At 41.0% G+C, this 27418-nt stretch overlaps 1 protein-coding gene and 1 long non-coding RNA gene across 2 annotated transcripts in view; both read left to right on the top strand.

Annotated features, from left to right (window-relative positions):
* Window positions 1-27418, top strand: part of Oseg1 (Outer segment 1) — a 37720-nt gene that overhangs the window by 5790 nt on the left and 4512 nt on the right. The window contains exons 8-17 of the mRNA XM_064036841.1: window positions 57-185; window positions 2342-2506; window positions 4392-4532; window positions 5640-5737; window positions 13543-13696; window positions 14472-14630; window positions 15381-15541; window positions 23330-23458; window positions 25222-25367; window positions 25947-26103. Of these exons, the coding sequence (XP_063892911.1) occupies window positions 57-185; window positions 2342-2506; window positions 4392-4532; window positions 5640-5737; window positions 13543-13696; window positions 14472-14630; window positions 15381-15541; window positions 23330-23458; window positions 25222-25367; window positions 25947-26103 (1439 nt within the window). The remainder of the gene's footprint in view (window positions 1-56; window positions 186-2341; window positions 2507-4391; window positions 4533-5639; window positions 5738-13542; window positions 13697-14471; window positions 14631-15380; window positions 15542-23329; window positions 23459-25221; window positions 25368-25946; window positions 26104-27418) is intronic.
* Window positions 6427-12967, top strand: LOC126053564 (uncharacterized). Its single transcript, XR_007510385.2, has 3 exons — window positions 6427-6756; window positions 7066-7220; window positions 7477-12967. It is a non-coding gene; the product is annotated as an uncharacterized LOC126053564 (long non-coding RNA).

Here is a 27418-nt window from a genome sequence, read left to right as displayed (position 1 = left end):
TAGTATGGCTGAAAGAGACTAGCGACAATATTCATTGTGTTTGCATACTATTTCAGGACACGAAACTATCAATAATAGGACGATCCATACCTAAATCATGGACAGTGCCAGCGCCGATACGGTACGTCAAGGTGACCACGCTTTACTTCGAAGAAGTTCTGCTGCTGGGACTTATGAATGGACAGGTGAGATAAAACTTAAATGGAATTTAGTAGAACTGATATCAAATTAATTCATCATCTGCCGAACCTTTTCCTAACTATGTTGGGGTTCGTGTCCAGTTTAACCGGATGCAGCTGAGTAACGATGTTTTACAAGGAGCGACTGCCTGTCTGACCTCCTTAACCCAGTTACCCGGGCAACCCAATATACCCTTGGTAAGACTGGTTGTCAGACTTTCTGGCTTCTGACTACTCGTAGCGACTGCTAAAGATGTTCAAATGACAGCCGGGACCAACAGTTTATTTACCGTGCTTTCCGAAACACGAGAGAGAATCCACGAACGACCATGCCAAGCGTTGCTTAACTTTATGAGCGATCAATCCACGACGCTTTGACTTAGCCATGGGTTCTCCTTCTTCTCACTTTCATGACATCAAATTGAATAATACGGTAAAAAGTACCGATTGTCGGTGTTTTACACGGAACAACAATCAGTCTGATATCCTCATCCTAAATAATTGGGTAACACGATAACCCTTTATTTTGATTACCAAAAACTTAGAAATTATAGTGATGACTGTACACAACATACAAAATATGGTTGCTGAGTTATCATTAACAACTTTAAACACAATAGGAAACAAAAAATATGGGCAATAGAACAATACATAAACAAAAATCGCATAAAAAGCTTATTAGAAAAATACATGAGGAAAGGGAAACTAGTACAAAAATATGTCAACGTAAATTATTTGTAACAGTAAATACATAATAAATTGAAAAATTATATAAATATACTTACATCATCAGCTCTGATTTGCAGCCCCGTCTCTCTGACCGTTGTAGTAGCTTTACAAAACTAAATACCACGTTACCCATTATACTAAAATTCGCCAACATTTGACCACCTGGCTTTTGCAACGCGATACAACTAAGATTAATAAGAATATTAATCCGCCTATTGGAATGAAATCAGGAAGGGGACTCATTATTAGTTGACCTTGAAATACAACGGGTGTTCCATGCAGCCGGCGCTTTATTTCCACACATTATTCACGTATGGGTGATCGAAAAAAAGCGATTGCATACGATACGTACCTTTTGTCCGTGACCCGTGAGAAATGTGCATTGAAATGAGATACACGTATGAGTTTGATGGGGATTATTATTAGACTGACTGACCCTTGAGATTCTTATCGGAATCCGTTTTTAAAAGATTATTTTTTATTATTAGAAAGTGGGTTTTTCATATTGGGATGCGGTAAAAAGGACTAGAAATTACCGGTTAAATGTGGTATGGTACATAAGGATAGTATTGTATGTTGAAGAGGGTTAGGCGAATAATAGCAATGCTCGATTTATTTATTCGACCTAGACAAAAATTACAATGATAAACAAAATTACGACCCTGCGTAGAATTTTGGATATTTATGGAGTCTGGAGTCTGAACATATGATAACCAGTCTTACTAAAGGATTCCGCCTAAACATAAGCAACCACTATTGCAAATACTATCTTGGAAAATGACCTAATCACCATTATCATCACATTTTCTACCACATATCGGCATTACTGCCTAGCCCTTTCTCAACTATGTTAGGGTAAGCTTACAGAATTCCCGAATGCAGCGAGTTTTCATATTTTTTTTCTAGCCGTTTTCCCGCGGTTTCACTCGCGTTCAGTAGGTACTACTACCCGTACCGGGATAAAATAAAGTCCTCGCAAATAATGTAGCTATCTAATGGTGAAAGAATTTTTAAAATCAGTCGACATGTTTTTCAGTTTATACGTTACAAACGTTATGGCGTTTCTTGCCAATAACGGGCTCCATAGGAAGTTACTTTTGTAATGGGCAAGTAGAATCAAACTTATTTATATTGTTGACGTTCATAGGTGATTGTGAATGCCTAAATGACTTTGTAACAAACACACAAACAAAGGTATTGTTTTACATAGATTTAATATGCCATACTAGCTTCTGCCAGCGGTTTCACCCGAATCCCGTGGAAACCTCTGCACGAACCCGAATAAAAAGTAGCCTACCTTCCTCGATAAATGGGCTATCTAACAAGGAAATAATTTTTCAAATCGGACCAGTAGTTCCTGAGATTAGTGCGTTCAAACAAATAAACTCTTTACTTTATAATATTAGTATGCCATATGTCATATATGTTCTCAGATCTGGCAAGTGGAGCCTCACCACGGCAGCGCTAAGATGGTGCTTCACACTCCAGCGTCGGTCCGTTGTTTAGACGTGAGCGCATCCCGGGCCTACCTCGCCGTGGTCGACGAGTCCTCAGTCTGCAGAGTCTATAATTTATCTACGGGTGAATTGCTGTTTACGGTAAGTAGTATCCCACCCAAAACAATAATGTGAAAGACTGCCAAGTTCGATAATACCTATGGGAATGCTTCGCCTATAAAAGAAGTGAGATCTGAATAAGTACCAAGTTCCATAGTTACATATACCTCAGTTCAAAATAGTTACTTTTTAATGATGCTACTTGGCAAGTTTTCACACACGTTGTTATAAACCTACTAAACGCAATGAATCAAGTATTTAATTTTCTATTAAAACTTGCCAAGTAACATCATTAAAAAGTAACTATTTTGAACTGAGGTATATGTAACTATGGAACTTGGTACTTATTCAGATCTCACTTCTTTTATAGGCGAAGCATTCCCATAGGTATTATCGAACTTGGCAGTCTTTCACATTATTGTTTTGGGTGGGATTTCATTTATTTTTGTAAGGTTGATTATTATTTTTTTTTCTTATGATTAAGTTAGTTAAGGAAATGTCTCATTTATACTATCTTTCAGATTTATGCTTCTTACAAAGAAATAAACTAGATTAACTAAATGGACTAGATTTACCAACTGACTGACATGACATGTTATCATATATTATGTTCGTGGATCAAAGTTACACATTCGTTATTTTCGAAACTGACGCACACTTGGTCGTTTTCAGATCAGATTTTTACTTTACTTTGACTTAATACAAACCTTTGTAACGAATTTCAGATCGGTACGACCATTCGAAGATATATTATATAAATATAGATAAATTTATTTCGTTTTAGTTCCATAGGGGTATAAATTTACACCGGGTATAAAACACCTTCATTATTTTGAAACCGACTCACACTTGGCCATTTTCAGATTTTTCCCTTTACCTTGACATAAAGACCTACCTCCATGCCAAATTTCAAGTCAATACGACCATTGGAAGTGGTCTAGGTTTTTGATGAGTGAGTCAGTCAGTCAGTCAGTCAGTGAGTGTATAGTAAAAATAGCGATTTTCTGACGTCAATATCTCAAGACCTACAATAGGTATATTAATGAAATTTTGTATTTTAGATAAGTGAGGGGGTCTCAACAGATACTAAAAATTTGGTATGCGTAAATAAAATAGATTTTGAGTTATAGGGGGGTCGAATTTGGCCCGAAATGGTTCGTGTAATATAACCCACGGCCGGTGTGTCGCTTTTTTTGCTCGAACTTGGCGGACACACTACCGTGTGTCTAGATATCATATTAGAATTAAAATCTCGTATAAAAAAAGGAGGAAGAAATGGGTCTCCCGAGCCTTTTCCCAAACTATGTTGGGTCGGCTTCCAGTCTCACCGGATGCAGCTTAGTACCAGTGTTTTACAAGGAGCGACTGCCTATCTGACCTCGTCAACCCAGTTACCCGGGCATCCCCTTGGTAAGACTGGTGTCAGAGTAACTGTCTTCTGACTACCCGTAGCGACTGCCAAGGATGTTAAATGACAGCCGGATTCTACAGATTATCGTGGCCTCCGAAACACAGTCATTAGTATCCAAGACATACTTAGAAAGTACATAAAAACTTAGAAAAGTTGCATTGGTACCTACCTTACCTGGAATCGAACCCGCACACTTATACTTTCTTTACCCATTACAACGCCACGACTTCGAAGGAGAAATAGGTACGTGCTTTCCATAGCATTCTTTCTAGAAACGCTTTAAAAATATTAGCGAAAATTGCATTACCGAGGCAATAGGCTGCAGATAAGAACATTTCCATATTTATTATGTACATAGAATAAATAAATTTGTGATAAAGTGATAATCTATGATTATAGTCCGATGGGACGGTAACCCAACACGACCGGAGAGAGATCAGGCGCAGGACCAACAATTACGTGCTTTCCAATTGTTTACAATAATTTTACTCCAGAAAATTGCCAACTGTTTTCCAGGAGGAGAACATATCATCAGTTTCATGGAACTCGTGGTGTGATGAGTTGCTAAGCCTGTCGGGAGGTGGCTTGCTGTCTATCAAGGCTTGTCATTTTCCACCAGCTACACAACCTCTAGCAGGCTCCGTGGTAGGGTTCCAGGTAAGAAGTAAAGAAAATTTCCCAATTATTATTTTGTTTACTTACTTTCTAAAGCACCATTTAATTTTAATGGTAACCGAACCGTTTTCAGTTGTTAAATAACCGATTTTATGAATGGGTGGCAATTTCACGGCTGCTTATGGTTCGGTTGTCGTTGTAGTAAAATGGTGTAACTCACCTATTCTTGTAGGTAACTTTTTAAATAATTCGATCTGGCATGACGTATATAGTTTTATTTTTATAATCCTAACGTTTTTTATCATTTTATTGAGTATACTTAAATACTTACAAATTTTTGAACACTTATTCGATATGCTAATACTAATGATTGCTTTAATTCACCACGATTCTTCAGAAATGACATTGGGACACCATAGCACTTGCCGATAACACAAATGTTATGAAAACTATTCTGTTCTACATAAACATTGTATAAAATGCTTACCTATTCGGGTGTAGCTGTTGGCTTGCTTAGGTAAAAGAACTACGAACATTAAATTAATTTTTTCCTGTATTACACCAAATTAAACCTAATAAAGGCGAATGTTTCAATTTGAAAAGACCTCAAGAAAAATAGACAACCTCCTCCTTTTTGGAAGTCGGTTAAAAATAAGGCTTAATGGCGAAAAGTGATCGTGGTAATAATTTATCAGTATGTAGGTACGCTTCGGGGTCGCTGCGAACCCAACGGCTAGCAGCGATAATCTGTGGATGTCACAGGTATATACTGATAAAATCTTACTGCACAACACCACGAAACGCCACCATTTTTGACTCATTAAAAATGAATTTTCATACATATTTTATTAAAGCTACTTTTTCATATCGTCACACAGCATTTCTTACACAATCTTGTAGTTTTGTTTTTATAATTCAGTTCACTAGTTCGGATCGATTCGGCCTTTTTTGCACTTCGATAAATAAAAAGTTCTAAATTTATACCAAGTAGGATTTTCTGTGATCTATGATAATGGTTGAAGTACCATATTTTTACACAGGAGCAACTGCCAGTGGCCAGTAATCTTGAATATTTATTTTGTAAATTTTTGGAAGTGTCGATACGATAAGTATAAGGCAACTAATATAAGCTATTATAATGGTTTTCAGGGCGGTCGAGTGTTCTGCCTGCAAGCGAATTCGATGCAAACTATCAACGTGCCTTTATCACACGCCGTGCATCAGTACATACACCATAAGATGTTCAAGTATGTATTTAATACTATATTTTAATAATTAGAAGTAATAGTCATGCGCATTTGCTTACGTATTAGTGGAATTCCATCGAAATCGCACGAGATTTTTTACTGTTTGATAGAGCGAGTAGAGCAGTGCGTGCGTCACAGTGCCGTACACAAGAATATCGCCTTATACTTGCATAAGCAATTTTATAAGATACTATAACCACTACAAATGTCAAATTACTCGTCTAAAGATTAACCGTTTTATCGGTAGATAGTGTAAATATGCTGATCTAATTGGCATTGTTTTGCCATTGCAATTAAGAGTTATCATCAGCTATTTTACCTTAATACTTCACGTTATCCACAAATAAAGGGGCACTAAGTCTCGTAATAATACTAGACATGGAGCCAGAAGCTGTGCTTTCAATGTAAAATGTGGACCATTCAAAGTGGTCAGGATATTAACCAGTCCACTATATAATATGTCCATTATCCTACCCTTTGTCCTCTCTCTATTATTACCCGCAGAATTATTCTGTACTAATTCCCCGTATGAAAGGGACTGACCCCTCTGCAAGCTTTTGAGAGTCCATTCATATCTCGCGAATTTCAAATTTTCATTTATTGAGATGCAAATTACTGTATTCGCAACACAATAAGTTCGATGTATACAAATTGTTGGTACTAGTTTGATTCGTTGTTGTATCATTGAATCTTGGACCGTTACAGCTGCAAACATGTATGCAATATTATTTTATATTATTCTTATTGGAATTCAATGTTACCGTGTGATGTACCGTTGCTAAGAGCTCACCCCTTTCGTTTCTCGTCACGGGTATAAAAAGGGAGTCAGGGTTCCCAAATTTATCATTTCAGTTTCGTATTCCGTCTGGTTCGGTAGTGCGTCACAGTGTGTAAAGAAATGAATTTGTCGATTAACAAAATTACTTGGTGTTACCAGTGTTTGGTCTTGTAATTGAATCTAAAGATATAGTGATGGCTGGTGACGTTATCAACGAGCGCTCTAACACCACTTTGTACAAGTAAGTTATTTTTTTCCTTTGCCCTTTATTTATGCATTATTGTAACTACTGTTTTAATACATAAAAGTATGATACTGTTTTGAATCACTTTAATTTTTAACGATTATTTTTGTTCTTGAAATTATTAATGAGTCATTTTGTATCATCCATGAAGAACGCTTTGGTACAGTATAAAAACAATCAAATAATCAATCAATATCAAAAACCAATTACGTGCTCAAGAACTTAAAAACAAGAAGTATTCCTTCTATTTTCCGCCGAATACATTACATATATTGTTATGTTTAATAACTGTAACTTTACTTGTAGGGTGGCAAAATTCTTGAGGGACATCAGAACGGGACTTATGCGTCGGCCTAGGATCCCGTTGTTTGTCCTGCACCAGGCCCCGATGATGGGAGCCTGGTGATATATGAAGATAATGCTTTTTGTGCAATATTTTCCCGAAATATCTTTTGTCAAAGGTAAGTTTTATGTTCATTTTTTAAATATTAGTACTTGAATTTTATTGAGTTATGTTATATATGTCCATTTGTGTACCTATGCATATATTTATCTAGTGTTGCCTTAAGTTAGAGGTCGCCACACTCTCTGGTCTATGGTAGTTCTCGACATTCGATGAAAACCTCCTTTGAAATTCTTCTAGAACATTTAAATCTTCTTGCACAACTCATCAAATATTTCGAATTTAGAATAACATGTTTCTTTATTTTGTTTCAGATGTTACTCATAAAAGTTCTTGCAAACAATTCCTGCTTTCAATTTGGAGCTTTTTCAACTCATCCTACCTGAAGATTTGGAAGGTTCCACCACAAATTCGGAAGTAAGGTCTACTGCGCTTCAATACGAAGATGGCGGTAGATTACCAGTGAAAATGATGCACAAGAACCTTAGACTATAACGGGGCTCCCTTATATGGCATACCGTTGACTGTCACATTACTAATCCGCATAATAGACCAGGTATAACTTGATTGTGCATAACATTTAGTTCTAAAACATAATCATCATTGACTTATCAAGCACAACATCTCTTACAATTCACCTTTAACACCCATAGACGCTCAGTTGGTTTCATTTTAAATTAGTACTGGTATCTTTGAAAGCCCACCCAATTTAATTTGATATGAGACCTCATAACTGCGATTCTGTATTCAAATTGCTGAGTTGTTGTGCTTGAAACTAAATTGCAACATAATAATATGCTTGCAGAGGTTTTAAACGATACCTACGTTGGTTTTTACGAAAAACACTTTTTATTTATGCTAAAAAATGAATTATGCACATCCAAATTATTCATATTTTTTTAAGGAATATATTATGCGGATTTGTAATGAAAATCAGTAATTATATTCCTGGACAATTGGTTTACAAATAAGATACCGCATGTGGTCATAAAATTGGGTATTCGATTTATGCCACATAATCCAGTCCCGTTTTCACACTCACAGATGCTCTTTTATATTTATTCGAATCAATAATCATAGTATTTAATTATCTTTTTCATATTTTACAAGCTTTGCGTACATTGACAGCTTTGCGAATTTTTGAAGCTTTGCGTTCGTTCTCTCGAAATGAAGTTTGAATGAAAATTATACTTTGCTTTGAGTGATGTTTTCCGTGTGAATTTAAATATTAGGATATAGATAATAATTACATTAATCAATTACAATAATATATCTTTAACACCTGGTTACTGAAAACCTATTCAATTCACTTTTTGTTTATCTTTGTCGTGCTTTGAACCCATTGAAATGAAATGAAATGAAATGATTAATCCTTGCAATATTTTCAAAATATAGATTTATTAAATCAAGCTTCCAGGTACCGTTAGTTATACCACCACCTTAAATGTTCACAACATCAAAAAAAATCATATCAATCAAAATCAATCGTATCAACAAAAAAACATAAAAGAAAACATAATGATATAATACACCTGAACTATTATACCATAAATATGCTTATTCTTGAAGCTTGATTAGCGCGGTTCCATTCATTTTGTTCATATTAAGTGTCCTAAAAACAATATACAAAACAAGTTTTTTTTCTACTTTATACGTGTGTGTGTGTGTGTGTGTGTCTGTGTGTTTGTTTGTTCCTTTTTTGTATCATCTTCGGAAAGATGATACTCTCATACTTTTTTTTCAATTTTAGTGTTGTGTCTGTTTTTCACAGTGTGTTTTTTCTTTTTTGCAATTTTTTTTTAGTTTTTCGTTGTTATTTTTGTCACCGTTTATTACTTTCGTATGATACACTCACAAAATAATTTGTTACGAAAACATATCAGCATACAGCACTGATCGAAGTTCTACCAACAACTCACTGGATTACAAAAGCAAAAATATCCTGAAATTGTTTGCCGATAAAAAAAGGTATTGCAGTTGGTATTGCTAAAAACCACCATTAAAACTTGCTACGGCTTATTATAAAGTACATTTTCAAATTCATTCAGACAACTGTCGAAAATCACCAAAAAATAATTTTGCTATTTTTCTGATTTTTTTAGTTTTCTTTACTAGCTTATTTTTTTTAGTTTTTGCTATATTTTGTGCCTTATATTTTAAGAAGCCCCATGCAATGTTAAGGGTTAAGTGTAGTGTCTATGGTGTTTCTTATATTTTGTTTTTCTTGCTTTTAGAGTAGCGTTTTTTTCATAATGTAACTATATTATGAAAATGTTATATATTTTAACGTACTCCCACATGAAAGACCGAAGTGATCAAATAGATAGATTGTATAGATAGTTTACTGTAGTTTCATATATTCATATATCTTTCTCTTTTTCTAGTTTCAGCTAAGCTACGTATATTTGTGCACCAGATGTCTAGTTGAATAGTTGAATGCATTCACAAGTCGCCGCCTTACTATTCATACAGAGTAAATAGATAATAATATTTTTTCTACATAGTAGGAGTAGTCTTTTTATACATTTTTGTCGCTTATTTTTTGTTTTCTTGCGTTTGTTCGTGTGAGGTTTTTTTGTAGATTTTAGGCACCTACTTTAGTGGTTTAGGCCAGTAACGTTGTTTTAATAATCGGCCGGATAGTTATTTTCCTTTTTTTTCCGGATGTAATTTCAATCGCAGCAATGATTTTACATAATCTCGAATCCCTTCTGTGCGAAACATGCAATCATGAAAAACTTAATTTGGACCTTTCAATCCAAAAAGCCAAGTTATTTTTTTCCACAACTGGACGTCCCTAACTTACTGTGCTTTAATTTGTGTTTAGTTTTCTTTAGCTTCTTAGTAAGTAATCCATTCGACAAATACTTGTGTGATATCAAACATTTTTAGCAGTTTTTTTTCTTTATGATTTTTTGTCGCCTTTTGCCATGCCTCACTCTGCCTTTGCCACTCAGTTCAATTACCCTTTGTATAACCCTGGTAATAGTTTGAATAAGAAACTTATTTTGGACCTCACGATACAAAAAGCTATGTTTAACTTCTCCCAAAATACGACGGCCCTAACTTACCTAGCTTTAATTTGTTTTTAGTTTTCATTAGCTTCCATTCGACAAATACTTGTGTGAATCAAACATTTTTAATATTGTGGTGGTAATTGAAATAACCTTTTGCTAATAGTTTGAATAAAAAACTGAATTTGGACCTCTCAGTACAAAAAGCTAAGTTCAACTTCTAAACCACGTCGTCCCTAACTTTCCTTGCTTTAATTTGTTTGTAGTTTTCATTAGCTTCTTAGTAAGTAATCCAATCGTCAAATACTTGTGTGATATCTAACATTTTAGCAGTTTTTGTGTCGCGTTTTTGCTATGCCAGTATCTTTGCCACTAGTTTTTTAAGTTAACCCTTGCTCATAGTTTCAATATGGTCGTATAACTAGATTTTCACTAACGAGTCTGGTGCTTTTAGATATTTACTTTCTACTTCAAATAATGAACATGTTACAATAACCTAATATAATAGATATCTTTAATAAAATAGGTGTAGGATTGTCTCTTAGTGTGATGTGTGATATAGCCAGTTTTCTGTTTTTTTTTTTCTCAATTCAACGCCATTTATTTATTTTATTTTTGGCATCTATTTACATGTCTTCGTAGATGAGCTCATTTTACCTCATATTCAATAAGACCATACAATTTACCTCATAATAGTTTATTTACTTTGAGTGCCTATAAGTGTTTGTGTGTGTTTGAGCTAGGTTTTTTCATATTTCTTCCCCTGGTCATGGGGAAACCGGGTATTTTCTTAGGAATAGTTTCATAGAATCGTCTTAGCGTAATCATACATTTAAATACTGAGTCTTTTATTATTTTTTCTTCTCAATTTTTATTCTAATAGTGTTTTTGAATAGCCACAAGTGTTTTTCTAGCTTTACAAGCTTTGCCTTCAAACATTTTTCAATGGTTTTCTAAGGACTAACATGATCCACGTCAATCCATTGCATTTCGGTGCTTCAATTTGTTTTCTTTTTTTGCCATTTTTGCCATTAGCTTTATGCTAATTTTAACTGTTTGCTAGTTTTTGCCATTTTTCAACTTTTTTCTGTGTGTTACTGATCCTATATCTTGTCCATTTGAATTTACAACCCCGTCTATATGAAATACTTTCCTATAACTGTCTATAATCCACCGATACCCTAATAATTTTTTTAATTTTATTCCTACCACGAAATCCCCCTATCCTGTTTAAAAAATATATACTCAACCTAGTGATTATTCTTCCTTCTCCAGTGCCGTATACTTATCTGCTATCAATACAAAGCTTTATAAAGTCGACCAAAAATGTTCCTACTAGTTTTGACAAAAGTTTCTTCTAGATCTCATATCGCCAAGTTTCACATTTCCGTGAAATAGATCACATTTTGGCCGACTATACTGTAATTGTAATTTAATGATTTTCCCTAATGCTCTCCAAAACTACATGCTTTAATATGTTTTTTACACACTGCTTTACCCATTAGCATTACCCAACCCTTGATTTCCACTTTGCCCCCATTTTTACATTACTTTGAGAATTCTTTGCTCCGCTTTATCATTATTTGGCAAACAATATTTATTTTAATTTCTCCTCTATTCTACGTTAACATACCACCTCAAAAGACTTACAATATTTATTTTACAATAGTATATAATAATTATAAATACAGCCTATTTTAATATCCCGCTGCTGAGCCTAAGAAGGCTCTTACATTATCTGAACATTCAACGAATACTTATTCTGTTATTAAATTATCTTACCTGTAGATACATTCATATGCATAGTATTTGATATCTGTCGATACACACTCCGCCTGCATTTTTTATTTATTTAAATAGACTTACATAATATATAATAATACCTACCTGATAATGCAACTGCTTTTGCTGAATTTTCGTACAGCTTGTAAAATTGATTCTTTTTTCATTATTATTAGAAAGAGCCTGTTTTAACATTTTCTGTTTGGGACTGAAAAAATGCTTTACTTGTTTTTAGCGGCTAAATAAGTAATTTTAGTAAATAGTTATTTTGGCTACTATTTTTGTGCCTTAACATTTAATTATAAATTAATTACAAGAAAAATGTGATAAAAATGTTTAACCTTTGTTATAGAGCCGATTGTACCACTTCAAACCTTAAACATTTCTCTAAATATAATAATCTAATCATTCGACATTCAATAAGTGCTACCCGGTGCGAATTTATTCTGATGGAAATCTATAAGTTTTGGACAATACCGAGGTAGTAACAAAAGCTCAAGATTCTTTACTGTATGAAATCGTTAAAAATAGACCAGCAACCTTCGGACATAACTAAATCATAATTCACAATATTATCACAATGACAAAAATATTTCTGGATTACAGCGATAGTCATTTTATAAAGTTTCTGGAAAATGCTCTGGTTTGTCAACTATCGCAAATTTTATTACTTGGGTTTATAAAACCACACATGCAAGTTCACAATAATCTTAGAAAAAAAAGTATAGTTGTAAACAGTGGTCCTAATATTCAACTATGTATTTAAACTCAAATTGCTTTGATATAATAGAAATTACTTATATAAAACACATTTGATCTGTAGACACTTTTGGAAGAAATCATCTGGCATTTATTACAATAATTACATGTTTCTGAACTCAAATGTTTAATCTATTTTTGTGCTTGCGATAAAATGTAATTTTTGGTGCATATGTTGAAACAATTGTTCAATTAATTATGTGAAAATGACATTTGAGTGAGATTATTAAATACATTTGGATTTTTGATATGTTTTTGTTTCATTTGTTTGTCCGAAACAAGATCCCACCATCGTCATGAGAATGACAGGTGAATAACACATTTTCTTATTTAGATTTATTGAGTGCACTCGCTTTTCTATGCTCGAAGTTTTATACTTTAACTGATTTTAGCTTTCTTTGAGTTTCTTTTGTTTGTTTGTGATGATAGTATGTTGAATCTAAAGATTACAAAACCTTATGTATTTTATTTCAAAAATGTAATTGTATTTATCCTTCTTTCTAATTGTCAGAAATCTTACTTAATATTATAAATGCGAAAATGACTCTGTTTGTTTGTCTGCGGTTTAACGCCTACTGAACCGCTTTACCGATGCAAATGGAAAGGTACAATGATAGCCTACTAGACCCTTACCGAGAGGAACATCTAATTTTCATACTACAAAAGGCACTTATTCTAGTTGATGATCAAAGTACTTATAGCTTTTATCATAATAACAGTTTTTTCAGTTTTCTTTGATTACCTTTAGTTACATGCATCAAATGGAGGACAATTTTTGGACCATTGTTGGTGCATTATCTTACAGTCATCTGCCTTTGATTTCAGCGAGGCGTATTCAGTAGCTTGCCTGGGTGTGACATCACTGGACTGGGAGAGGCTCGGCGTAGCTGCTTTAGAAGAACTGTCCTTTGAAATAGCGAGGAAAGCCTTCCAGAGAAGCGAGAACATCGTGTTCCTGAATCTTATTGATCATTTGCAGGTAAGCAAAGTTTAGCAAGGATTCCATTACTTTTTTAAGTAGGACTATGTTAGTTGTAGTTAGGGCTGCCATCCGAGCAACCCTTTGACCTTGACCTTGACTTTTTTCCAATGGTAAAAATCATCAAATTACCCCTCCTGCTGTGTGTTAGCAGCAGTGAGGGAGTGTCAGACTAGTGACTAAAAATCCATCGTGTTACTTCGAAGGCGGACGGTGCCCCGTGCTAAGACAGGTTATGTTACCACTAAAACTCTGACCGGAATTCCGTTGGTAAGATTTGCTTTATTATCAAGGGGAATCGGGCCAGAGTTTCTGATTACCTATAACGACTACCAAAGACAGACTTACAAATAGCAGTCGAGATTCACCACTCTAAGGTGCCTCCGTAATCTAGTAGGAAGGATATGTGTGATGTTAAATTACTAATTTCCTTCCAAGTTCTAGCCAGCGCAAGTATCAATCGATACATAACAGGTTTAAAAAAATGCGTCAGTTTAAAACTGCATGTAGTCTGTGTTTCTTATCGGCTTTCGCTGAAAATCAGTGCTTAGGCTTTGTCCGGTAAAGGGTCTCGACATTATTCTGAGCGAGGGCCGTTTCACATGGGTGTGACACATAATTCCCGTTATGTACTTTCTTCTCGTTTTGTGTTTCTTATTGTAGTCGATTATTTTTCAGTTTTTACTAGTTTTTGTCTGTGTATATGTCTTACGCGTGAATAAATATATTTTCTTTCTTATAAGAGCATTAATATTACTGTATATATTACTTCCAGGAACGGTTCGAAGCCGGTGAGAAGCGGGCAGTCGTGTTAGGTGAAGTATTAGCATACCGCGGAAGATACGCCGATGCCGCGCGTTCTTTCAAAAGCGTCGGTCGTGATGAGAGGGCGCTTAATCTGTACGTGGATCTTAGAATGTTCAATAAAGCTCAGGTAAGAAAATTAAAACACCTATATTTGATTTTAAAGTAAAGTAAAAAGTCATTTATTCAAATTAGGCTGAAAATCAGCACTTTTTGAAGGTCAAATTTTCACAAGGCCCAAAACAGCCCCCAAAACGTCCGCCCTTTACACGATTTTGAAAGAAAACCAGCTAATACAATAGATATTTGATAGATATGCTAACCAGGTGAATTGCACACGAAAACATAAAATACAACTATTATAACTCGTTTGAAACCCCAAATTTGGTTGAATCGTGGAAATCAAAAGTAAACATTTATTTATATGACGCAGTAAAAAATTGCATTTTAGGATTCATATCCATCTTCCCTCCTCCGAGCCTTTTTTCCCAACTATGTTGGGGTCGGCTTCCAGTCTAACCGGATCACTTTAGGATTCATAATCAACCTTTATTTTTACCAATTTTTTTTTCAACCCTTATTTTTTTATTATTTCGTAACAGCCCTATGTATGCTACACCACTAAATTACTACAGACACTTTACTTCGTTAAACCTTTTATTTACTTTCGATGGATTTTCTTTACTTTCCTAAAATGCAAAATTGATCGATCATCTGCTAAATAAAAGACTGTTAGGGTGAGTTGCACTATTTAACTATTATAGCTATAACCACCGAGAAATTGCCGACCATTGGTCAAATCAGCGATTTCGCAACTGACAACGGTTTGGTTATCGTTATAGTTAAATGGTGCAACTCACCTTCCACTTTTCCTTTTCAGGAATACGTAGGCGAGGGCGAAGGCCTGGCAGCCCTAGCAAGGCGTCGGGCTGAATGGGCGAGACACGTGAACGAACCCCGCGCCGCCGCAGAAATGTACCTCGCGGCTGGCGACGTGAAACGCGCTGCTGAACTCATGGCCGAAACTGGGAGGAGAGATATGTGAGTGAAATGTTGCTTTAGTCAGAAAATTCTGCTGATATAATAAATGCGAAAGTTCGTTTGTTTGCTACGATTTCACGCAAAAACTACTTAACAGATCATCATGAAACTTTGCACACATTCTTACAATACACCACGCGGGCGAAGCCGTCCGCGGAATCTAGTATAGAATAATGGCCATTATCTCTTGAGTCTTTTCCCAACTATGTTGGCGTCGGCTTCCAGTCTAACTTGATGCAGCTACCAGTGTATTACAAAGAGCGACTGCCCATCTGACCTCCTCAACCCAGGTACCCGGGTAACCCAATACCATTTATAAGACTGGTGTGGATTATTTCCCGCTGTGGGATACCAGCTTGAGGAAGTGTCAGTTTCATACCGACTAAAACCTACCATGTTCCTTCTGAAGCTCTTTATGTACCAGGGTTGCGGTAACTCTTTCGAACAATCCCGCAGTCCCGGTAGGCTTTGGCTCTGGTGGGCCCCACTGGGGTTTACTGACTCTCTTTGACGAGCGGATGGAAAAACGTGCGCCGCAGCCATGGGCCTGTTGTCTCCCAGAAGACAGAAAGAGCCACTCGAAACTGATCGCCCAAAGACCTACGCCTACGGTGGCTAGGAGTTATGTCTCGACACCCGGTGCCGTTGGTCTTTCATGTCCACCGACTGCGGTGGACTTCACTTTGGTTCATCCCAGCCCAGTGGCTGGGCTGGGATGAAAGGTGCGAAGAATTCTCAGCTTCGCTGCCTCCTTATCTAACATCGCTGCTTCGCACACAACAACACACACACACAGTATCCCAATACTGTATGTACTCCTGTGATGTACCCCTCCTTCTGCGAAGCAGTTCCCTCTCGCCCCGGACCATGCTTGAAGGCAACGCCTGCTTCTCCAGTTTGGGGCCCATACGTGGGAAGTGCTCGACGAAATTCCACAGGCTATCGAAGGCCAGTCTCAGGAACAACACCTGCTCGACGCTAATGTGAAGCCCTTCCATATTGGAACCTGAAGATGGTCTTTCAAAGCCCATGGACTCGGTCTTGTGCAAGATCACTGGTAGCCGGATCCTCTCGATGACTATCACAACCCCGCGCGTCATTGCGTCGTCCGCCGACGTCGTCCAGGGGCCCGATTCTCCTAAGTTAATAATGTCAAAATCTAATAGAAATCGAATCGCAATATGATCGCAATAGCCGTTTTAACCATATCGGGCATTCTGCTACTAATAAAAGACCAATCGTATTCGATTGACATTTGATTGGTGTGCGATTGGTCTGCTATTTTGGTGATTTTGGTCTATACGGTAGTTTGCTGTACAATCATTTTGCAATCGTAAATCATTTGCAGACAAAATGATTCATTATTGAATGACAGACAAGGATAAAAACGTTTATTTCAAAGAAAAAATAGCGGAATGCCACATACGCTTCAATCGTAATCGAGTCGGGATTGGATCTCAGTCGAATCGAGTCGAACATGAATTGTATGTTGCTTAAGTAAAATTAGGAGAATCGGGCCCCTGGTGTGCCCTCCCCTGTGCCAGTACCAGCGTGTCGTCAGCGTAGCACACCACGCTGACGCCGCTAGGGAGGTCGGTCCCCGCAAATGCGCCCCGCGCGAAGGGGACCGATCGCTCACCAACTCCACCAGCTGATGAGGCTGATGACTCTGTGTTAGTGGAGGGGCGGAGTTTGCCCGGCACCATTTTATATGAGCGTCCCTACGGATCTCTGTCTAGAGTTCCCAGCATCTCCGCATTGGACACCTGTTTGGAATATGGCCACTTGGAGGGTGGATTTCGCTACTCTGTGTCCCTCGTGCAGCTCCGCTTTCCTGGGTACCGCATCAGGAGGGACTGTCTGGTGTACCCACAGTACACCTGGCGTCAGGCGCGTCTTGACCGAACCTTTGGCACATCACAGATTTCGGAGATGGTCTCAGCTCCGTCTCCTTCGATGTCCTCCGGTGTCCGGTGATGACACCCAGGCCCTCATGACTGAGGTTACCAGAAGAACCTCCCAGTCTAGCTGCTTCAGCGCCCAACGTGGACTTATCTGCGACTTAGGTTTCTGGGCAGGGACGTCGAACCGGATGTACTGTGATCGAAGTAGGTCTATTTTTTTCTAAAGATGGCAAAAATCATCAAATGACCCCTCCGGTGCGGATTAGCAGCGGTGAGGGAGTGTCAGACTTTAACTGGTTAAAAATCCATCTTGTTCCTTTATGTACGTAGGTCTTTTATGTACCGGGCCGCGGTAACTTTTTCGAAAAATCCCGCAGCCCCGGCAGGCAGGGATTGCTGACATCTCTTTGAAGAGCGCGTGGAAAAACGCGCGCTGACACGGGTCCGTTGTCTATGCAGACGGAGGAACGATGCCTATGACAGCAGATAACCTGGGAGTTGTGCAAGGCCACCTCCATTAGCAGCAGCCGGATCCTGTCGATGACTATCGCAACCCCACGTTTGCGTCGGCCACCTCCTGGTGCAATCTCTTCTAGCAGCACGATGGGATGATGATGCTTCCGAATTGGACTAGTTTCTCTGTCTTCCAACGAAGTAACGAAGTGGGAACTGGACCCTCTCCATGCACGCGCTTAGGGGCCCCTCTAGGCCCGAGAGCTCAGCCTTGCCAGGCAGGCCGTAAGACACTGGGGTGTATTTGGGGTATATTTGTGTTTGAGCCTGGCTTCCGCCACTCTCAGGTCCACCCCAGTCACCTCTCGGACATCATCATCGGGTTTGTGGTCTAGTAACGACACCGCGAGTGGCGGATAGAGATGTAAAGTGACCGTCACGTTATATGTGACCGATCAATCTGACCGAGCATATTGGACATTTATCCAATTTGACCGGTCACTTATTGTCATTTATTGTCAGCAACGTCAGAATCGTTTTTTTTTGTTTAAAAATAGAATTTATTAGAAATAAACGTTTTTTCTTTCTTTATTTTATAAAACTACGGAAGTTTTAGAATCATCGAAGGTAACCAAATGTCATTCATCGATCTTTAAGATAAGATTTCGCCCGGCGGGAGATGTCGTGCGGTGTTCCGAAGGGGTCGGTTCTGGGCCGCTCTTGTGGAACATCGGCTACGACTGGGTGCTTCGCGCCGACCTCCCTAGCGGCGTCAGCGTGGTCTGCTACGCTGACGACACGTTGGTTCTCGCACCAGGAGGCGGCCGAGATAATGACGCGCGGGGTTGCGACGATCATCGAGAGGATCTAGCTGCTGGGCCTGGAGGTGACCTTGCACAAATCCGAGGCCATGTGCTTTCATGGGCTTCGGAACGCGCCACCTTCAGGCTCCCAAGTCACGGTGGGGGTTCCCATCGGCGTCGAGAGGGCGATGAAGTACCTAGGACTCGTCCTCGACAGCCGGTGGAACTTCGTTGAACATTTCCGACGTTTGGGCCCACAACTGGAGAAGGCAGGTGCTGCCTTCAAACGGCTCCTGCCCAATCTGGGAGGCCCAAACGCCCCCTGCCGTAAAGTTTACGCGGGGGTCATGCCGTCCATGGCCCTTTACGGGGCCCCGGTATGGGCACGTTCGGTACGGCCGCGTGCTGTACACTACCTGAACGTGCCCTAAAAGGTGATAGCCATTAGGTTAATCCGGGGGTACCGTACGATCTCCCGCGAAGCAGCTGGCCTACTTGCTGGACTGCCACCGTGGGATCTGGAGGCGAGAGTCTTCTTGCGCCTGTACGACTGGCGCGAGGAGACACTGCGCCGGGGGGAAACTTCGCTGCCGCGGCAAGTTGTCGCGCAGCGGGCGGAGCTCCGGCGCGATCTCATGGTGGCCTGGAGGGAGCGACTGTCGCAACCCAGTGCAGGGCACGCCACCATCGTGGCGGTAAGTCCCCTCTTTGAGGAGTGGCTCGGGAGGAGTCATGGCGCCCTCACGTACCGCATGACGCAGGTCCGCACCGGACACGGTTGTTTCGGGAGGTACCTGTACCGAATCGGTCGTGAGGAGGCACCCGGGTGTCACCACTGTGCGGACAGCCCCGAGGACACGGTGGACCACACAGTCCAGGTGTGCCCCGCATGGGAAGGGCACCGCTGGGTCCTCGTCGAGGCTTTAGGCGGCGGCGACCTCTCGTCCGGCCCTGATCCAGGCCATGGTCCGGGGCGAGAGGGAATGGGATGCCGTCGCCTCCTTCTGCGAAGCAATCATGCTCGAGAAGGAGGAGGCGGAACGCCAGAGAGTTCGCACCTCTCATCCCAGCCGCCGTGCTGGACCAGGTAGACACCACGGGCGCCGGGTGTCGCGAGATGACTCCCGGCCACCGTAGGTGTGGGTCTGTGGGCGGTGAGTTCCGGTGGCTCATCGTCCCTCTGTCTACTTAGACGACAGACCCGTGTCGACACGCGCTCCTCAAAGAGATGTCAGCAACCCCAGAGGGGCCCAGTTGGGCCAAGGCCTGCCGGGGCTGCGGGTTGTTCGAAAGAGTTACCGCGGCTCTGGTACATAAAAGGCCTACGACGGAACACGACGGTTTTTAGTCAGTAAGAGTCTGACACTCCCTCACCGCTGCTAACCCACAGCGGGGGTCATTGATGATTTTAACGTCGATAAAAAAAAAGATTTCGCCGACACTCTATGATTAATGATTTGTCAGTATACATCAATAAAAATAAATACGTACTTGAGAGTCTATCTTTTTAAAAGGTTATCTATGCACTATGTTGGTTTAGAAAGGCAATTATAGGTATTATTTCACATTCATAATGTTTTTAATTAGCTTGAGACGAAAATAATACTTGTACCAAGTAAAAAATACTTATTTAATATATCTGACCAGTCTGACAATAAATGTCCAATGTGACCGGTCATTTAATAGTAATTGACGGTCACTTATCGTATGTCGTATTTCGGTCTAGAGTACCCAGCATCTCATCCATTGCATTTTCCACTTCTTTCACCTGGCTGATGGCTACCTCTTTGGCCTCTTTGGCTCTAAGGCCTGGCACTTAGAGGTCGGTCTTCGCAGCTCTGTATCTCTGTACCTCCGCTATCCTGGCCACCTCATCTGTAGGGCGGATGCGGAGCCTGCAGTGTCTGGTGAATAGGTGTCCCGAGGGGATACACGCCTCGCGAAGAGACGCAAGCTTGCGCGACCATCAGTACACCTGGTGCCGGGCGCGACTTGACCTTGGGGCATGGTCACGTCACAGATTTCGGACATGGTCTCCCAGAGCCACTCCGTCTCTTCGTGACGTCAGCGAGCCTGTCCGGCGATGACACGCCGTCGTAAAGTCCGCACGACTGAGGCTTCGAGGAGAATCTCCCGGTTGAGATGTTTCGGCACTCAACGTAGACTACTCGGGTTTTATAGGACCGGCTCGTTTGGGTTTTGAGCAGAGACGTCGAACTGGATGTGCCGGTGAACTAAGTAGGTCTGTAGTCTCCTCGACACACCAGTCAATGACACGTGGTAGCAGGGCGCGGCTGGCAAACGAAATGTCTACCGCTGATAAGCCCCGACTTATTACGGAACCCCGGTTCAGGACGACCAGGCCTGTTTCCAGTCGTCATCAATCCTACTCCGCGTGTCCGTGCATCAGGAACCCCAGGCCAACTTCTTGGCATTGAAGCTCCCAAACACTAGCACGGGGAGGGAATGGCTTCCGACGATGATTAACAACTCCAAGAGGGAGTAGTTCAACTCGGCGAGAGTTCTGCTCGGGCAGAAGTAGACACCCACCACAACTATATTCCCGAACTGTGCTGTCATGCAAAATCTTCCGCCCTTCACTCCTTCGAGGTGAGGACTTGAGGAGTATCAACGGCGTACAATATTATGGACTCTGAGCCGCTAGGATCCTTCACTCAGTCATACCTGGGTAGGACAAAGTACGGCTCAGTGACCACGGCGATGTTGATCGACCACTGCGCTTTGGAGTAACAGGTCCTGGGCACGAGCCAGTGGTTCGCCTGGAGAAAGCGCAATGGAGCTATTAGTAGCAAGCAGATCTGCACATTTGAAGAGCTTGGAGATTCGGAGGCCTTATCCGCGCTTGTCCATAAGCCTGTCTTGAGCTTTTCAGCCAGAGCGTCATCGGCGGGCCCGCTGGCCGCTCCTTGGACCTCCGGCATTCGGTCACCCAGGGCCTCCGGCCCTCGGTGATCCCCATTTCCCCAGGTTCACCGCGTCCTGTAGTTCAGCCACGGTGTTAGGAGCGTGGAGTTTGGACGCGAAGGCTCCCCCTTGTGCCGTTGTCTTTGCATCTTCTTTTTAGACGCCCAAGCCGCCTTCCGCCTCTTCTTTCTCTCCCCCTCCACCACCACTCACCACCACCAGCCACTCAGACTCCGTGGCGAGAGAAGGTTGGGTCGAAAGCGGAATCGGTCTGACCGGCACAGCGCCAGCTTGTTCTTTGCGCGGATGCTGACGCAGCCGCGTAAGCCGCCCTTAAGCCCTCTGGGTGCTTTGGTGCTTGCGAGGGATGGGCGTAGAAGTATGCCTTCCAGGACGGTGAGACAAGCCTGGAATGCAGCAGTTCCTGCTGGACTAGGTTCAGGATTTGGTTCTCCGCTGGGGAGGCCTGTGCCTGCTGTTGCTGCCAAAGCTCCTCCTGAGGGGCCTGGCTACGTTCAGGTCCCTGCTCGCGCATCTTTGTCAGATCCGCCTGGAGACTCCTATTCTCCTCCAGGAGTAGCTCCATGACGGCCATGAGGCGAGCGACCCCTTCATGCAGTTTGGCCAACTTACTTTTGAGAAGCTGCCCAAGGCTGGCCTCTGCTGCCGCGATGATTGAGGCGAAGGTCCTCGGCCTTCTGCCTATTGGGCTTGAAGCGCGTTAGGGGTAGGTCGCGAAAAGCAGCCACAATCTTCGCGAAGTTTGGTCATCGCTCTTTTGTCAAAGCTGGCGACTACTGAGTCTTCTTCGGAGAAGCTCTGTTGAGCTGTTCCCCCTCAGCGGTTCTCCTGCTTTCTGGCCCCCAGTCCCCCATTTTGGCCGAAACCCCATGACTTCCATAGAAAGACCCCAGGTCGTCCTTCTTTCTCTTACGACAGCATCAGCATGCGGGTACCGACTATCCTCAGGAAAAACCCAAGGAGAATCGCCGCCCCATCACACCACCACGCTTAGCTCGCATCACTTGCAGGTTTTCTGCCCCAGCATACGCTAAGATTAATCCTCAAACTAACAAAAAACTCGTGCTCGCTCCGCTCTCGCTCTCTTGTACACAAGCTCTTTTTAATCGACTTCCCAAAAAGGAGGAGGTTCTCAATTAGTCGTTTTTTTTCCGTCACCGATTATTCTGAGGCGCCTGGAGACTGATTTGCATGCGTAGGTTAAAAACTTGACAATGAGGTGCATGTGTTATAACTATGCAACAGTGAAGCTTTGGAGCTGACCTGATTATGGAGACGAGAGAGGGTCGACGGAACTCGACAACTGAACATGTAAACTACCTCGTGTTGGGGCTTATATTATTTGTATTGACGAGACCTTTGCAACAGTGAAGGTTTGGAGCTGCCTGATGATGGAGACCAGAGAAGGTCGAGGAACTCAACAACTGAATACGTAAACTACCTCGTGTTTGGGCTTATACTACTCGTATTGATAAGCCAAAGTCACTGAAAAGCCAAAAATATAAAACTTTTTACATTAGACACTAGACTTCTAGGCCGATGCACCCAAGAATAGTTTTTTTGCTTTTCGGACGAAAGAGGAGTAAAATATCCATTCATATACAGTTTTTATGTTCAAGAGTACTCTTACTTTATGATTATTTACTACTTCATATCTAATAATTAAAACAATATCGTTTCAGGCTAATAGAGTTAGCACGTAAGCTGGACAAGGGATCCAGCGGTTCGCTTCGCTACGTGGCCGAGGCGTTAGTGAAGGCGGGCGAGCCAGCAACCGCTGCTGACGTGTATCAACGACTTGGAGATTATATGTGAGTAAACAGTTAATTGTCTATTTATTAAGAGAGAGTACATAGTCTGATTTTTTACTTTCGCATGCACGTTCTGTACGCAGTCCCGTTTCAGGAGAAGCAGGTCTCGCTCGAACGCCCTCTCCTCCACTCGTTAACTCTTCCCGTACATTTGTAGTGGGGGCGACTTTGCATTCAATTCCGCAAAACGAGAACGACGGCTACACCCCGGCAAGCTGATGTGACATAGCCCCCTCTGCCGCCCCCCTCGACGGGTGACGACCTCACAGGAGGGGGGGAGGGGGGCTACGGAGGACTTCTTGCTGTGAGCACCACCGCAACTGTTGCTGTCACACACCCATTCATGCCTAGGTGGCACATAATACACCTCTGTGGATGTGGCCATATCCTTGCCAGATCCAGAATGTAACAGGTGGAAGCGCTAATAACCTCACCCCCCACAGCCATTCATCCCCTCCCCTCGAGCGCAGCATCGGTGCGCCTGCACCCCTGTGGGTGTGGCCCATAGATATAATATTACTAAACAAGATTGCGCACGCTCAAAATATATATTTACGAAAATGAACTCTATTCTAACGCAATAAGGTACTAAATTGGTTGCATAATACACAGAGGCAAATCCGAGCCGAGAGGGATAGTTCGAACGGAGGCTGTTTGTCTCTTTCTAACACCTTGCCAGCATAAAAAAGTGTTGTGATCAAAAGTTTTGTCTTCCCAAAAAACAATTGAATCACATAAAATTTGTATCTTATTTTAACAATTGTAAGTCAACAAATTAATAACAATCGCATTAATTTATTGGTATTTATTATTAAAACATAAACAACATAAATTTTTATTTTGCTTTTTTTTATTTTCTAGCGGTAACCCTGAACATTCTTGGCGCGTAATCAGCATTTAAAATTTTGTTTATATTTTTTGTATTAAATCAATTTAAACTACTTAAATGGTGAAAAATTGTTGCGTTTATACTTGTAAACGTGAATCCTATGGTGGTTGTGCAATATATCGTTCCACAGGTTAGCTAATAATAACATTTTCGTAAACCAAACAACTAGGGTGCCCATGAATTCTTGTAATGAGTGAAAATATGGATGATGGATTTTAAAACTGTTGTACTATTGTTATAGCTTCCCAAAAAATGAAGAAAGGCGACATAAATGGCTCAGCAGTCTATATATGAAGTAGAAATACAAAAAAAACAGTCTTCACTTCGAATCTTCCTGCTTTTATACTGCTAATTCCCGCTAATTATTAAAAGCCTTTATAAGTATCTTAAGGTCATAAACTGCGTAAGTTAAAACTTCAATACCAATCTGCGTTTAATAATCTTAGCAAATTCGGATTTGTCTCACATAGCTTAATCTCATAGTCACCCTATTAGAAAGGGACAGACAGCCTCTGTACTAACTGTTTCACTCGGCTCGTTTTTTGGGTTTATATGCGCAGTCCTGTTTACTAATATTATGTCTATGGTGTGGCCACATTCTTGCCAGGTCCACGAGCATCGACTCTGCAAGAGCGACCCCTGGGGTCCACTTCGTCTTTCTTCTCTCTTGAACCTTTCTATAAGTATTTCTACCGGCAGAGCTCCAGGATCATAGAGGCACGCTAGCCCCACCACGACGATAACGTGGAGACACCGTCGGTGGGGAGGAGAATCTGTCCTTGTCCTACAGAATTTTACACAGTTACTTTCAAATTGCCTGCCTTCAAATCTATTTGTATCAGAATAACCTTACTATTTTCTATGCATTTTCCAGTAAAGTAGCACAATTAGCAGTGGCGGCGGGCGAATGGTCGCGCGCATTCAATCTGGCGCGAGAGCATGCCGAGTGTAAGCGGGAGGTCTATCTGCCGTATGCGCATCGAATGGCACAAGAGAACAGATTCGTTGATGCTCAGAAAGGTTACTTTGGTATAACATTTTTATTTAGCTTTGTTAAGGCGTATATTCAGACTATATTCAATTATGATATTCATTCATAAAATATAAAGAGACCTTTTCAGTCAAAAAGATGTGAGTTCCAAAGATGCAGATGATGTTCAAAGATAATATTATTTCTGAATAAAAGAAATCCAAATCTCAAATAGGAAATGAATTAAAACAAAGAAAGTCTTGTCAACTGAATGATCGTTTTTTACTTTCTGTTCACTCAATCATTTGATGTTTAATTTTCAGCATAATCATTTCAGCGTCAGGACGTCTTTGTCTCATAGATTTTCATGCCTACACAATACTTTTGTAATACTTTTGTTTTATATGTGTATTTTGTTTGTGTGCTTCCGCCGGTGGTTTTGGCCGCTCCCTCGAGGTACTATTGTGATAAATAAGTTAAATAACTTCCAATTTCATCAAAATCCTTTCAGTACGTTTTGCGTGAAAGTGGAACAAACATCCATACATCCAAAATTTCGCTTTTATAATATTTGCAGGATAAAAAAATAAATAAGCCTACATTACATATGTTTTATTATAACATTTCAGCATACCACATGGCAGGAGAGACTGCGACAGCGATGCGAGTTTTCACCATACTAGTGGGCAACGCGGTCGCGGAGGAGCGATTCTGTGACGCGGGGTACCTACACCATCTGCTGGCCTCGCAGTACCTTGACACTGCTGCTGCTGCGACTACTGATAAGTAAGTTACATACAAGCTGTTGATTTGCATCCGTGCCATATTTAAGGACGTCATTATGCTTATGATTCTCGACCCAAATCAACAAAAAATTGGTGTCACTGGCCTTAAACCGTGCTGCGCCCTCACACAAACGCAAACACAAAGCATACGCAACGATCATTCATAAATTTCATTCATAAAATTGGATTACTTCTGAAATGCTACGACATTACTGGTACAGTGACAAAAAAAGCTGTGCATATTAGCTATTTCCCGTCTACTGTAATTCCAATCGATTATTTACGTGTTTTATGTTCCCCTCCCGAAATATGGCATTTGTGCTTGATCAACATGTTGTATAAGACAGGATGATTAGCGGAGATATCATAATATAGAATTTACGAAGAAAGTAGTGAGCCGAAATGCGGGTGTTCGGGAGACGAGGAATGTTACAAAGTATTTTTATTAAGTCCCTTCCGATGTAGGTAAGCGGTGTGAGGAAGTGTCAGACTCTTGAAAATCCATCCTGTTTCTTCTGAAGTCCTTTAAGCCGGATTTACATTTGTCTGACGTGTTGCGTCGTGAAATTCTCTTCTAAAACTTTAAATTGAGTGGATAGACAAACGTAAATAAAAACGCACGTGGCTAGATCTGACGCGTCATAACGCAATACTGTCGCGTTTACACTTGTTTGATGCGTCGTACGACGGCCGCTCCCCCGCCCACCTACCCCCACCCCTCTGATGCGATTGGAATCTCGTCTGACGCGTCGCATCAGAAGCCATCACAACAGATAGCGACACACAAATATAAATCTCACCATACTAAATGTATGAAACCGATACCATTCTGATGCGTCAGAACACAACACGTCAGACAAATGTAAATCCGGCTTTATATAGGTACCAGGGCCGCGGTAACTCTTTCAATCAATTGACTTTGACTTTGACAATCGTTTTCTGTCCCAGCAGCCGTTTTCGGTTCCTGCAACCGTTTCCCATCACATTACCCGTTTTCGGTTCCTGCAACCGTTTCCCATCACATTACCCGTTTTCGGTTCCTGCAACCGTTTCCCATCACAGCCCCGTTTTCTGTCCCACCAGCCGTCTTCCATCACAGCAGCCGTTTTCTGTTCCTGCAACCGTTTCCCATCACATTACCCGTTTTCTGTTCCAGCTGCCGTTTTCTGTCCTACCAGCCGTTTTCCGCCTCATCACACGTTTTCTGATGCAACACCTGTTTTCTATCCCAGCTCCCGTTTTCTGTCACAGCAGCCGTTTTCTGTTCCTGCAATCGTTTCCCACCACATTACCCGTTTTCGGTTCCTGCAACCGTT

This window comes from Helicoverpa armigera, chromosome 1 (assembly GCF_030705265.1).
Source record: "Helicoverpa armigera isolate CAAS_96S chromosome 1, ASM3070526v1, whole genome shotgun sequence".
In the NCBI taxonomy this organism is placed as follows: Eukaryota; Metazoa; Arthropoda; class Insecta; order Lepidoptera; family Noctuidae; genus Helicoverpa; species Helicoverpa armigera.
The sequence above is the reverse complement of the archived record's forward strand: the minus strand, read 5'-3'. Positions and strand labels throughout refer to the sequence as shown.